Source organism: Oncorhynchus keta, chromosome 28 (genome assembly GCF_023373465.1).
Source record: "Oncorhynchus keta strain PuntledgeMale-10-30-2019 chromosome 28, Oket_V2, whole genome shotgun sequence".
NCBI classification, from domain to species: Eukaryota; Metazoa; Chordata; class Actinopteri; order Salmoniformes; family Salmonidae; genus Oncorhynchus; species Oncorhynchus keta.
The window spans coordinates 38,465,725-38,479,740 of NC_068448.1; the positions used below are offsets into that span (position 1 = coordinate 38,465,725).

The 14,016-nt window shown below is 43.0% G+C and overlaps 1 protein-coding gene across 5 annotated transcripts in view; it reads left to right on the forward strand.

The window, feature by feature from the left end:
- LOC118361278 (ephrin type-B receptor 2-like) overlaps positions 1–14,016 on the forward strand; it is a 61,779-nt gene that overhangs the window by 40,757 nt on the left and 7,006 nt on the right. Inside the window, exons 4-12 of one of the 5 annotated variants that reach the window (XM_035741096.2) lie at positions 703–858; positions 2,211–2,546; positions 3,604–3,728; positions 3,840–4,002; positions 4,180–4,353; positions 5,013–5,156; positions 5,732–5,979; positions 8,507–8,722; positions 10,021–10,170. In XM_035741096.2, the coding sequence (XP_035596989.1) occupies positions 703–858; positions 2,211–2,546; positions 3,604–3,728; positions 3,840–4,002; positions 4,180–4,353; positions 5,013–5,156; positions 5,732–5,979; positions 8,507–8,722; positions 10,021–10,170 (1,712 nt within the window). The remainder of the gene's footprint in view (positions 1–702; positions 859–2,210; positions 2,547–3,603; positions 3,729–3,839; positions 4,003–4,179; positions 4,354–5,012; positions 5,157–5,731; positions 5,980–8,506; positions 8,723–10,020; positions 10,171–14,016) is intronic. The other 4 variants (XM_035741098.2, XM_035741097.2, XM_035741099.2 and 1 more) reach the window with 4 other exon arrangements.

The following is a 14,016-nucleotide window of genomic DNA, read 5'->3' on the forward strand; positions in this document are numbered from 1 at the left end:
ATACTCCACAGTTGTAGAATATGTGTAACCCCACATATTGTCCCCTACACTCTACCACCCCGCTCTCCCTATCACACACCAATTGCCTTTTATGGTATAGCCATTCAATTCCAGACCTCCGGATTTCAAAGTCTCTTTGACTATGCCTCACTCTGTTCTCCCAGAGTTTCAAATGCCATGAGACAAAAAACCTGAATAGCAACAAGCCTCTGATTCCTGGAAGTTGTATTTTATTAACCATATGTGGAAGGACATGCCAAAGGTAATGTGTCTGTGTATTTCAAGACCAATATTTTATGATATGTCTGGGAATTTGTCTTTCAATCGACTCTGTATCCTTTTTTCTCTCATGCCGTCATATTGTATAATGTCTGGTATTGAATTTATGTCACTCTTAAGTATAACAACTTAGGTTATGAATTATCTCTCCCACTCCCTCTGTCTCTTCATGTCTCTATCGCCATGCTGTGGTGTTATGTGTTGCCTTCTTGCTCTGTTGTTGTCTTAGGTCTCTCTTTATGTAGTGTTGTGTTGTCTCTCTTGTCGTGATGTGTGTTTTGTCCTATATTTATAATATATATATATATATTTAATCCCAATGCCTTTTGGTAGGCCGTCATTGTAAATAAGAATTTATTCTTCATTGACTTGCCTATTTAAATAAAGGTAAAATAAAAATACATCTGTCTTTCTCCTCTGCAGCGTGTGGCTCAGGGTTCTTTAAGCCTTCCCAGGGCGACCACCAGTGTCTCCAGTGTCCCATCAACAGTCGCATCACCAATGAGGGGGCCACCAACTGTGTGTGCCGCAACGGTTACTACCGCACCGACTCAGATCCCCCACTGATGCCCTGCACCAGTAGGTTCCTGGTTCTTACAGTACCATTCACTCTCCATAGGGGGTGCTGTAGCCCAGTGTTAAGGACAGACAGTGGAGATTCTCATACTACAGCTTATTTAGTAGGCTTTTTGTGTATTTAAGAATATAACATTTTGCAGCATGCACATTTACATTTTGACTAATGAATTGACAAATGCTCTCAGGACATAATGGGCCATTATCAATTTGTGAACTGAGTTTTTGATTTTAATTTACTAACAGAATCTATCACCTCACCTCTAAGAATTTAGGCCTAATGTGCCATTCACTATAGATAAAAGCACCTGTCTAGCAAAGACAGAATTAATCTGATATATTTTGTGCATATTGCAATGAGCACAAACAAAACTGCCAACCTATTCAACGACCGCTCTTTTAACAACACTCCAGCGCCGCCTGTATATTTTCACATAAGAAATACCAAAGTGATGCATACTTCTAGGTGCCCCGTACCCGGGGGAAAAACACGGGTTATGCTTCATCCTGGTATTTGGTAGCCCTCTTTTGTATACGCACTGAACTGGTGGAATGTCCCTTCCATTCTCTTGGTGGAATGTCCCTTCCATTCTCTTCCATTGGTGCAACAGTCCGAAAAGGACCTCCGAGAAAATAGAGAGATTTGCATAAGCCTGTCCCTTATGAGGGGGGCAGCTGTTTTAGAATGTGAAAACATGGCCTGCGTCCCAAATGGTACCCTATTGTCTTTATAGTGGACTACTTTTGACCCTGAGCCCTATGGGTACCCTATTATGGGCCCTGGTCAGAAGTAGTGTACTATCAAGGCAATATGGCTCTATATGGGACGCAACCAGGGCCACAATGGCGAGGTGGCCCTCAGCAGTCTCTTTCTGATTGAAGAGGCAGAAATGAGCGTGCATGGGCATTCTTTGTGTCTCTCAGATTCCGACAGGACGCTAACTAGCTAGCTCACTGCTCTTTTCACTGCTCTCTCTCCCTACTATTGAAAATGTTAATCTGACGCCTGATGGGGTTGAATAGAGCTCATGAAAATACTTTGGAGTCTTTGAATTTAGTGTCCGAATAATCAGCTACGGTGAATACTTTCTGTTCAGTTGAAGTGCAGAGACTGTAGTAACGTACTGTACACTACTCCAACCACATAGAGGTCATTTATTACAGAGTTAACCAGTAGTCAACCACTCTGATCCTGGAGAGCTATAGTACAGGGTGTGGGTTGGGTTGAAATCAAACACTGCACCCCCTGTTGCTCCTCAGGACCAAGGTTGATGATGACCCGTGTCTGGAGTATAGACCTTATTATCAGTGACCCTCCCTAAACTCTTCCTCGTATCCCACCTCTTCCCTGACAGCCATCCCCTCTGCGCCCCAGAGTGTAATCTCCATTGTGAACGAGACATCCCTGAGGTTGGAGTGGAGCGCACCGCGCGATGGCGGTGGCCGCGAGGACGTGGTCTACAACATCATCTGTAAGAGCTGTGGAGGGGGCCGGGGAGGCTGTACCCGCTGCGGGGACAACGTCCAGTTCGTCCCCCGCCAACTGGGCCTGACAGAGACTAGGGTCCACATTAGTGACCTGCTGGCCCACACGCAGTACACCTTTGAGATCCAGGCAGTCAACGGGGTCTCCGACCAGAGCCCCTACTCGCCACAGTACTCGTCGGTCAAAATCACCACCAACCAGGCCGGTAAAGGAACCAATAGACACAGTCCTCTACAGCAATTAATTCACTCTTCTCCAACAGTACTGTGTTCAAGTGTGAAGTTCAGTGGAGAGAAATGGTCAGCAGTGTGTCCAGTCTGGCAAGGAGTGCCATATTACACCGAATAGGTTTAGATATTTTGATGGGCGAAACAATCCATCATCCGGGTGTTTTCCAAGGGCAAGATCTGCATAAGTACATATATACTTCAGTTGGTACAAACCATGTTCGTGTAAGGATGCTTAAGTAATATTTATGATGTCTGCATGAGATAGAGGATATTCCAGAATAAATTCAGTGACAGAATGATTTGGCACCTTTTATTAGTGTTGAGTAAGTTGCACTGCATTTTGGGCACTTGGTATACAGTATTCAGACATGACATTCAATGGACTGGGTGTTAGGCAGTGTTGTTATTGGGGTCAGGCTATCAGTTGAAACTCTCTGCCCTTGACACTGTAGTCTTTTCTCCAGTGCAGTAGCTGTCAGTCCTAATTACTGTCTGGGCTGGGACTGTAAAAAGACCAAACTCAGGTTCCCATGAACCCCAGTGTCTCTGGGGCTGCTGGGACCTGCAATTACAGACTGTAAGGAGAAGCACTAATATTACATAAACAGGCCCTCATTAAGCCCTCATTAACGAAATGTGTGTGTGTGTATGTATGTGTGTGGGTGTATGTGTGTGTGCGCACATGCCTGTGTGTCTTTGTCTACTGAGTGAATATTTCACCCCTTTGAAAACAAATACAATATTACTATTAGTATTTTCAGAGCATGGATGACTGGAATAGTACTTAATAAACCGCCTCCGATGTTACTGGCTCTCAGTTCCTTCAGCACAGTACAGCCTTAGAGACAGGGTGCAGGACCAGGTACAGGGTGCTGCCTCATTAGTCTAGTTCTTGATTGGCAGTTGGGATATTAAAGCTGTCTCCTCCCGAGTGTTGTGGTGTTGTCACTAACCTTAACCCTTCTATACCTGTCTATCTGAACCTGTATCTCTCTCTCTGTCTCTCTGTCTCTCGCTGTCTCTGTCTGTCAGCGCCATCGGCCGTGTCGATTATGCACCAGGTGAGCCGGACCCCCGACAGCATCACTCTCTCCTGGTCCCAACCTGACCAGCCCAACGGCCTCATACTAGACTATGAGCTGCAGTACTATGAAAAGGTAACGTCAGTTGACAGGTGTTACTACTGTATTACTGCTGTAATTGCTATTACTGTAAGCTTGGGAGCATTCGGAGAGTGAGCATATCCATTCTTACACTGTGTGTTCCAGAGCATGGCAGAATGGAACTCATCAGTGGTGCGCAGCCAGACCAACACAGCAGTCATCCGGGGCCTGAAGCCCGGCGCTATATACGTCTTCCAGGTGCGGGCTCGGACCGTGGCTGGATTCGGACGTTTCAGTGGAAAGATGTTCTTCCAGACCATGACCGAAGGTATACCGTTTGAACCAAACCTCGAACCAGCGAATAGTATTTTTTAAATGTCCCCCCCAGACACATTTGGTGCTCGCCCGCTAAACGGTATGGTCCCAAAAGTGCAACATTACAGAGTAGGCCAACCTAGTAGAAGGTGATAACCAGAATGGGGTTTATTCTGTTGTGTACTTGCAGAAGAGTACAAGTCCAGCTTTCAGGAGAAGCTCCCCCTCATCATTGGCTCCGCCGCTGCAGGCATGGTCTTCATCATCGCTGTCGTCGTATTCGTCATCGTCTGCAATCGAAGAAGCTCTGAGAGACCAGAATCTGAATTCACAGATAAGCTCCAGCACTACACCAGTGGCCACAGTGAGTAACATGTTTTTACAATTTTTGAATGATCTATTTTTGAAATAGGATTCATTTATATATATATATATATATATATCCACCTTCCAACAGATAAACATCTATCTGTGGCAAATGTGTTGAACGGTGGAGTGAAACATTTGCTTTGGAATAATACTGTCATCCCGGAGACAGTGGGGCTGTAACGGTTCGATGTGGAATACTGGGAGTTCAAAGTTACTACTGTACCTAACTACCTGTAGCAGGTCTTAGCCCAGGCAAGGTTTTAGCTACTGTTGTATGGAGTCCCAATGCGTATCCCCAGGATGTACAGTACCAGTCAAAAGTTTCGACACAGCTACTCATTCAAGGGTTTTTCTTCATTTTTACTATTTTCTACATTGTAGAATAAATGTGAAGACATCAAAACTATGAAATAACACATATGGAATCATGTATTAACCAAAAAAGTGTTAAACAAATCTAAATATATTTAATATTTGAGATTCTTCAAAGTAGCCACCCTTTGCCTTGATGACAGCTTTGCACACTCTTGGCATTCTAGTAAAATGGTTTAAAAAAATAAAGAAAAACCCTTGAATGAGTAGGTGTGTCCAAACCTTTGACTGGTACTGAATATTATGCATAGCCTCTGTTTTTTCTTTGTTTCTCCTTCCAAGTGTCTCCAGGAATGAAGATCTATATCGACCCATTCACTTATGAGGACCCCAACGAGGCAGTGAGGGAGTTTGCCAAAGAGATTGACACCTCCTGTGTCAAGATTGAGCAAGTCATTGGCGCAGGTAAAAAATCAACCGGTGAAGGTGAAAACCCTATATACATTACAATATATACGTTATAACACATTTAAAGCTTAGTCCTGGACTAAAAAGCATTCTCAATGGAGATTCTCCATTTAAATCACTTTTTAGTCCAGGTCTTGACTTAATCTGTGTCTGGGAAACTGGCCCATAAAGTGTGATATTGATATACACGTGTGTATTAAACCCAATAATACATGTTGTAAGATTGTCTTACATTTAATATATCCAAGTTACAGACCCATATCATAGCACTTGGAAGTCTTATACAGATGTAGGATCTTAATTTGATCCAGTTTGCTACAGCAGGAATATAATCCTGCAGCAACAAGAAATGTAAATTATTATGTGGATTATAATTAATGGACATTTTTGTAAAAAATAAATAAATGTTAGGGCAAATCAAGTCTAAAATGTTAAAGTGGAAATGACAAACTTTAGAAGCCTTGTTAAACCTTGAATACACTACAAGTTTGCACATTTCTGCAACAGGATGGTCAAATTAAGATGCGGCATCTGTAGGGATGTATCAGAGCCCTTTGCTGATGCCTAGTAAACCTGAACATATTATTGTTCAGGAGAGTTTGGGGAGGTGTGCAGTGGGAACCTGCGTCTCCCCGGAAAGAGAGAGATCCTGGTGGCCATCAAGACCCTGAAGGTGGGCTACACAGAGCGCCAGAGGCGGGACTTCCTATCTGAGGCGTCCATCATGGGCCAGTTTGACCACCCCAACATCATCCACTTGGAGGGCGTGGTCACCAAGAGTGCCCCAGTCATGATCATCACTGAGTTCATGGAGAATGGATCACTGGACTCCTTCCTCAGGGTCAGTAGGTCAATGGGCCTCTCAATACTCTGGAGAGATCTTTTCTCCTTTCCTTCCTTCTTCCAGACACTTCAGGTTCAAACACAGTAGGTTGCTTTCCCCTGTTTGTCTTTTTCAAATAAAAGGAAAGGTGACTAAGTAGGAGTGGAGAACCTAAGGGCTGGATCTCAGCCTATTCTCCTGAGCGAATTTCGGAAATAATAAATATGACAGCATTTAAATTATACAGTGACCTTCAGAAAGTATTCGTACCCCTTGACTTATTCCACATTTTGTTGTTATAGCCTGAATGCAAAATGTATTGTTTTTGTTTTACTCATCTACAAAGAATACTCCAAAATGACAAAGTGAAAACATAATTTTAAGCAAATTTGTTGAAAATGAAATATATGTCATTCACATAAGTCTTCACACCTCTGAGTCAATACTTGGTAGATGCACCTTTGGCGGCGATTACAGCTTTGAGTCGTCTTGGGTATCTCTGTATCAGCTTTGCACATCTGGATTTGGGGATTTTCCTCCATTCTTCCCTGCAGATTCTCTCAAGCTCTGTTAGGTTGGATGAGAAGCGGCAGTGAACAGCATTCTTCAAGTATTTTCAATGGGTTTCAAGTCTGGGCTTCGGCTGGGCCACTCATTGACTTTCACATCCTTGTTCTGAAGCCTTTCCAGCGTTGGTTTGGATGTATGCTTGGGGTCGTTGTCCTGTTGGAACATAACTCTTCGCCCCAGTCTAAGGTCATTTACACTCTGAAGCAGGTTCTCATCAAGGATTTGCCTGTATTTGACTCCATTCATTGTTCCTTCTATCCTTACCACTCTCCCAGACCCTGCCGCTAAAAAGCATCCCCGTTGCTTCACGGAAGGGATGGTGTTAAAGGGGTGATGAGCTATGTCTGGTTTTCTCCAGACATAGTGCTTTGCATTCAAGCCAAAGAGTAAAATGTTTGTTTCATCAGACCACAAAATCTTTTGCCTTATGCTCTCACGTGCCTGTTTGCAAACTACAGGTGTGGTGTCATATGCCTTTTTTCTCAGGAGTGGCTTCCATCTGGCTGCACTCCCATAAAGCCTAAATTGGTTCAGTGCTATAGAGACTGTTGTCCTTCTGGCAGGTTCTCCCATCTCAGCCAAGGAACTCTGTAGTTCTGTCAGAGTGATCATTGGGTTCTTGGTCACCACCCTGACCAAGGTCCTTTTTGCTCAGTTTGGTCGCACGGACAGCTCTAGGCAGAGTCTGGGTAGGTCCATATTTTTTCAATTTCCCAACAATGGAGACCACTGTGCTCTTGGAAACTTTCAACACTCTGTAAATTGTTTTATACCCTTCCCCAGATATATGCCTCATCACAATTCTATCTCTGAGATCTACGGACAGTTTATTGGATTTCATGGTATAGTTTCTGCTCTGACCTGTGCTGTCAACTGTGGGACAATATATAGACAGATGTGTTTCTTTCTAAATCCTGTCCAAACAATTGAATTGGTCACAGGTGGAATCCGATCAAGTGACATCTCAAGGGTGATTAAAGGGGTGTGAATACTTGTGTAAATGAGATATTTCTGCATTTAATTTTCTATAAATTTGCAAACATTTATAAAAACACATTTTCACTTTGTCATTAACGGGCATTGTGTGTAGATGGTGAGATATTTGTTTTAAATTTATTTTGAATTTAGGCTGTAACACAACAAAATGTGGAATAAGTCAAGGGGTACGACTACTTTCTGAAGGCACTGTATCACAGTAACCAGACAGTGGATAAGTATCTCTTATCAACTACAGATTTTTCAACTACAACTATGTTTCTACATCAAGAACACAATTTAATTTTACATTTATTTAACCAGGCAAGTCAGTTAAGAACATATTCTTATTTTCAATGACGGCCTGGGAACAGTGGGTTAACTGCCTGTTCAGGGGCAGAACGACAGATTTGTACCTTGTCAGCTCGGGGGTTTGAACTCGCAACCTTCCGGTTACTAGTCCAACGCTCTAACCACTAGGCTACGCTGCCGCCACAATGAAGAACACAGTGGCTGTCTCTCCTCTGCATCAACACTTTATAGCTTTCTTGTTTTTAATTCGCTGTAGTGGGTCCCTCTGGGCTGGGCCCAGGTGTGAGGTGTGTAGAGTTGGCTTAGTTAGATCAGGTGATCTCACAGATCCAGATGAGGATTAACCAGACGCTAAATTCTGTGCGGCTAACGACGCTTGGAAACTAATATGAAGAACCAGCCTTTTTGAGAACGTGTACCGTATGCTTGTGCACATTTCAGAGAGCATAACACATAACATAACAAACATAGCATAACATAGCACAGTGTAGCATAACGTAGCACAGTATAGCATAACGTAGCACAGTATAGCATAACGTAGCACAGTATAGCATAACATAGCACAGTGTAGCATAACGTAGCACAGTATAGCATAACGTAGCACAGTATAGCATAACATAGCACAGTATAGCATAACATAGCACAGTATAGCATAACGTAGCAATATAACATGTCTGTATTGTTTTAGCAAAATGACGGGCAGTTCACAGTGATCCAACTGGTGGGCATGCTGCGTGGCATAGCAGCGGGCATGAAGTACCTGAATGACATGAACTACGTGCACCGGGACCTGGCTGCCCGCAACATTCTGGTCAATAGCAATCTGGTGTGTAAGGTGTCGGACTTTGGGCTCTCGCGCTTTCTGGAGGATGACACATCAGATCCCACCTACACCAGCGCCCTGGTGAGTGTGGCTCTGTCCCAATATCCATACTTCCATACTGTGTAGTATGGAGCAATGTATTTTGGGCATGTTAGTCCCCACAAACACCAGTGTCCTGGTGAGTATGGCTCTGTACCAATCATAGGAATAGATTATATTTCTATGGTTCCAATATACAGACTAGAATACCACTTATTATGAGGCAATGTATTGGGCGTGCATTGTAAGTGGTATGCTAGTATGGAGCTGTATCAGGTTTAAGATTATACATACAGGATGCATGCGAAGTCTAAAGTGGGTTCTTCTTCTCGTCTCCGTCCTTTCATCGCCACTGATTTCCAAGTTTAGGACACAGGAAAGCAATATCACAGTTCCTTTAAGGGATACTTTGAGATTCTGGCAATGAAGGCCTTTATCGACTTCTCCAGAGTCAAATTAACTTGTGGATACCATTTTTATGTATCTGCATCCAGTATGAAGGAAGTTAGAGGTAGTTTCATGAGCCAATGCTAATAACTAGCGTTGCGCTAACGCTAGTTAGCAACTTCCTTCAAACTGCAGAGACATCAAGATGTCATAAGGTGAATGCACCAATTTGTAAGTCGCTCTGGATAAGAGCGTCTGCTAAATGACTTAAATGTAATGTAAATGTATTCACGAGTTCATCTGACTGGAAAGGTAGATGAAGGTCAACATTGCCAAAATCCTGAAGTATCCCTTTAACAAAGGATTTGCTTTCACCTGTCCAGTGCTGTCAGATCAGTGCAGATGAAGTCAACTGAGATGAGGAAACAACTGTCACTTCTTGAGACGATTAAGATCCCACCCACAACCTAGGTTTTATTTGCAGCCTGCAGTCCATTTTTTTTACCCTACTCCTGAAGTGTGCACTCAGCACCAAGGGAATTCAAAAGCCTTTATTTGTATGGCATGTTCAATGAAACAATAGTTTTTTAAATACGCGTTTCGGCAGCATGGCCTTCATCAGGGAGTTCCCCCGAAATGTGTCAGTTTTAAAATATTTCTTATTTAACCCCTTTTAACTAAAGAGCACCTTTTATTTACAAATACCTACTGTACCTACTGTACTGTGTTATCTAGCAGCACTTCCGTCCTCTTTTTTGTACTTCTTCTTATAGTTTTAAAAGAAATGGACAAGTTTAAGAAATATGGTGGAAACTGATATTAAGTCGCTCTGGAATTAGAGCTAAATTACTTGCACCAATCCAATACTTCTAAATGCATGAGGAGAGTGATCGAGTGCACAGTCCTGACAGAAGGGTAGAGAATTGGTACGCAACACTTGTCTGTCTTTCCAGGGAGGGAAGATCCCTATCCGATGGACTGCCCCGGAAGCCATCCAGTACAGGAAGTTCACCTCCTCCAGTGATGGGTGGAGCTACGGCATCGTCATGTGGGAGGTGATGTCATATGGAGAGAGGCCCTACTGGGACATGAGTAATCAAGATGTGAGTATCCAGGAGTTTTCTTTCTCTCTCTCTCTCTCTCTCTCTCTCTCTCTCTCTCTCTCTCTCTTTGACAGGATAACATTGTTTGAGGGGAAACAAATGCTAGACCACCTTTACTCCACACACATAGTACAAAGCTCTCCCTCGCCCTCCATTTGGCAAATCTGACCATAACTCTATCCTCCTGATTCCTTCAAAAATGTAAACAGCACCAGTGACTCGGTCTATAAAAAAAGTAGTCAGATGAAGCAGATGCTAAACTACAGGACTGTTTTGCTAGCACAGACTGGAATATGTTCCGGGATTCTTCCTATGGCATTGAGGAGTACACCACATCAGTCACTGGCTGCATCAATAAGTGCATCGAGTTCGTCATCCCCACAGTGACTGTACAGACTTTCCCCAACCAGAAGCAAGGGATTACAGACAATATTCGCACTGAGCTAAATGGTAGAGCTGCCACTTTCAAGGAGTGGGACTCTAACCCGGAAGCTTATGAAATATGAAATCCCGCTATGCCCTCCGTCAAACAAGCTAAGTGTCAATACAGGACTAAGTTTGAATCGTACTACACCGGCTCTGACACTCGGATGTTGCAGGGTTTGCTACCAACCAGTAGCGCTCACATCTGTAGCCATGAAATGCTTTGAAAAACTGGTCATGGCTCACATCAACACCATTATCCTAGAAACCCTAGACCCACTCCAATTTGCATACCGCAATCTGCATTCCCACCTGGACAAAAGGAACACTTACTGTACGTGAGAATGCTATTCATTAACAACAGCTCAGCGTTCAACACCATAGTGCCCTCGAAGCTCATCACTAAGCTAAGGACCCTGGGACTAAACACCTCCCTCTGCAACTGGATCCTGGCCTTCCTGACAGGCCGCCCCAGGTGGTAAGGGTAGGTAACAACACATCTGCCACGCTAATCCTCAACACGGGGGCCTCTTAGGGGTGCGTGCTCAGTCCCCTCCTGTACTCCCGGTTCACTCATAACTGCACTGCCAGGCACGACTACAACACCATTATTACGTTTGCTGATGACACAACAGTGGTAGGCCTGATCACCGACAATGATGAGAAAGTGTATAGGGAGGAGGTCAGAGACCTGACCTTGTGGTGCAAGGACAACAACCTCTCCCTCAGTGTGATCAAGACAATGGAGATGATTGTGGACTACAGGAAAGGGAGGACCAAGCATTCCCCCATTCTCATTGACGGGGCTGTAGTGGAGCAAGTTGAGAGTTCCTTGGCATCCACATCACCAACAAACTAACATGGTCCACGCACACCAAGACAATCGTGACAAGGGCACAACAAAACCTATTCGCCCTCAGGAGCTTCCTGTCATCCAGGACCTCTATACCAGGCGGTGTCAGAGGAAGCCCCTAAAAATTGTCAAAGACTCCAGCCACCCTAGTCATAGACTGTTCTCTCTGCTACTGCATGGCAAGCGGTACCGGAGTGCCAAGTCTAGGTCCAAGAGGTTTCTAATAATATGTTTATTTATTATAAAATCAAATAAAAAAGACAGCAATACGAACAATGACATTCATTGTACTGTTGAATGGGATGGCCAATTTAGAGGACAAAACAAAACTTAACTCACACATACACAAAATAAAACTAAATCCTATTAGGTGGTACATGTATAAGAAGACAGCATATAGTCATTACAAGCAGTGTAGTTAAGCCAAAAATAAATACTGAGTGGAGTACAGCACAGAGTAGCAGCAGATCGTCAACCCAGTTATGAAGCTGCCATATTTTGTAAAACATTGGACTTCTATTGGAAGTATTGTATCGAATCTTTTCCATGTGTATTACATTCCCTAAATCCCGTAACCACAACCAGTAATACTACAAAGGTAGGTACAGTCTCCAATTTCCAAAATTGCAATATGAGCCTTTTGGCTAATAGAGTACAAAGAGAGACAGCTTTCCCTTCCTGGTTATTCCCATCAATTGTACCAAACAGAGCGGTCAATGGGTCTGGGGCTAGAACTCTAACAATGGCTCTAGATAAGTAATAAAAAATGAGAGCCCAGTAAACATGTAACTTAGGACATGTCCAGAGTAAGTGGGTCAACGTCCCCTCGTCCTGCTTGCACCTCTCACACAGTAGTGAGGTGTCCGGGAATATTTTATGCAGTTTTACTTTTGAGTAATGTAACCTGTGTATCACCTTAAACTGTACAAGGTTGTGTCTGGCATTCACTGAACTGTGGTTTATATTCCCGAGAGCTTCTACCCAGACCTCATCTGAGATTTCTGAACCAAGTTCTTGTTCCCAAGCCCTTTTAATGGTGTCTGTGGATACCTCTATGTGGGCCTGTAGCACACAGTCTAGAGACCGACCCTTTTGAATGGGATTTGACAAGGATCAAGCTATCTAATGTAGGACTATTTGGCTTCATGCCATACTGTGGGATATATGTGTCCTTACGAAATTCCTGATTTGGAGGTATCTGAAAAAATGTGTTGTTGGCATGTTGAACTTTCCCTGTAATTGTTGAAATGAAGCTAACTGACCATCTATGTATAGATTACCAATTGTTGTGAGCCCCTTCTCCCTCCACTGTGAAAACACCACATCATCCAATGCGGGGTGGAAAGCATGATTCAGGTAAATCGGGCTGTCAATGTATACAGTGGGTATGTTAAGAAAATACCTCATCTGTTTCCAGATCCTAAGCATATGACAAATGACTGGGTTAAGTGGATTTTTTCACATATGATGGGCTATTAACAAGTGCAGGGAGTGAGGAACGTTGACAGGAGGCCTGGTCAATCAAAAGCCATGCAGGCATATCCTTCTGTCTCATCGCAGGTAAACTTTCCCTCCAGAAAGACACAATGTTCAGACTAGCAGCCCAATAATACAGTTTAAAGTGAGGAAGGCCAAAGCCCCCCTCTATCTTGTACTTGCATAAATGCTCCAAGAGGTTTCTAAACAGTTCCTACCCCCAAGCCATAAGACTCCTGAACAGCTAATCAAATGGCGACCCAGACTATTTGCACCTCCCCACACACACACACACTGCTGCTGCTATCTGTTATTATCTATGCATAGCCACTTTAATAACTCTATCTACATGTACATTATTACCTCAATTACCTATAGCCCCTCTATAGTTATTTACTGCTGCTCTTTAATGATTTATTATTCTTATCTCTTACATTTTTAGGGATTTTCTTAAAACTGCATTGTTGGTGAAAGGGCTTGTAAGTAAGCATTTCACTGTAAGGTCTACTACACCTGTTTTATTCGGCGCATGTGACAAATAAAATTTGATTTGATTTTCAATGTGTGTATGGTAGACTAGCGGCAGAACAAAGACATAAAGTGACCTCCAGAAGTATTGGGACAGTAAAACATTTTTGTTGTTGTTTTGGCTCTGTACTCAAGCACTTTATATTTGAAATGATACAAAGACTATGAAGTTAAACTGCAGACTGCAGCTTTAATTTGAGGGTATTTTCAACCATTATTCAGTGAACCGTTTAGAAACTACAATACTTTTTGTACATAGTCTCGCCATTTTAGGGGACCAAAAGTATTTTGATAAATTCACTGATATGTGTATTAAAGTAGTAAAAAGTGATGTATTTGGTCCCGTATTCATAGCACCGAGTGACTACATCAAGTTTGTGACGACAGCTTTGTTGGATGCATTTTCTGTCTGTTTCGGTTGTGTTTTAGATTACTTTGAGCACAATAGAAATTAATGCTGTCTTTTTGGAGTCACTTTTATTGTAAATAAGAATATAATATGTTCATGAACACATCTATATTAATGGGGATGCTACCATGATTACGGATAGTCCTGAATAAATTGT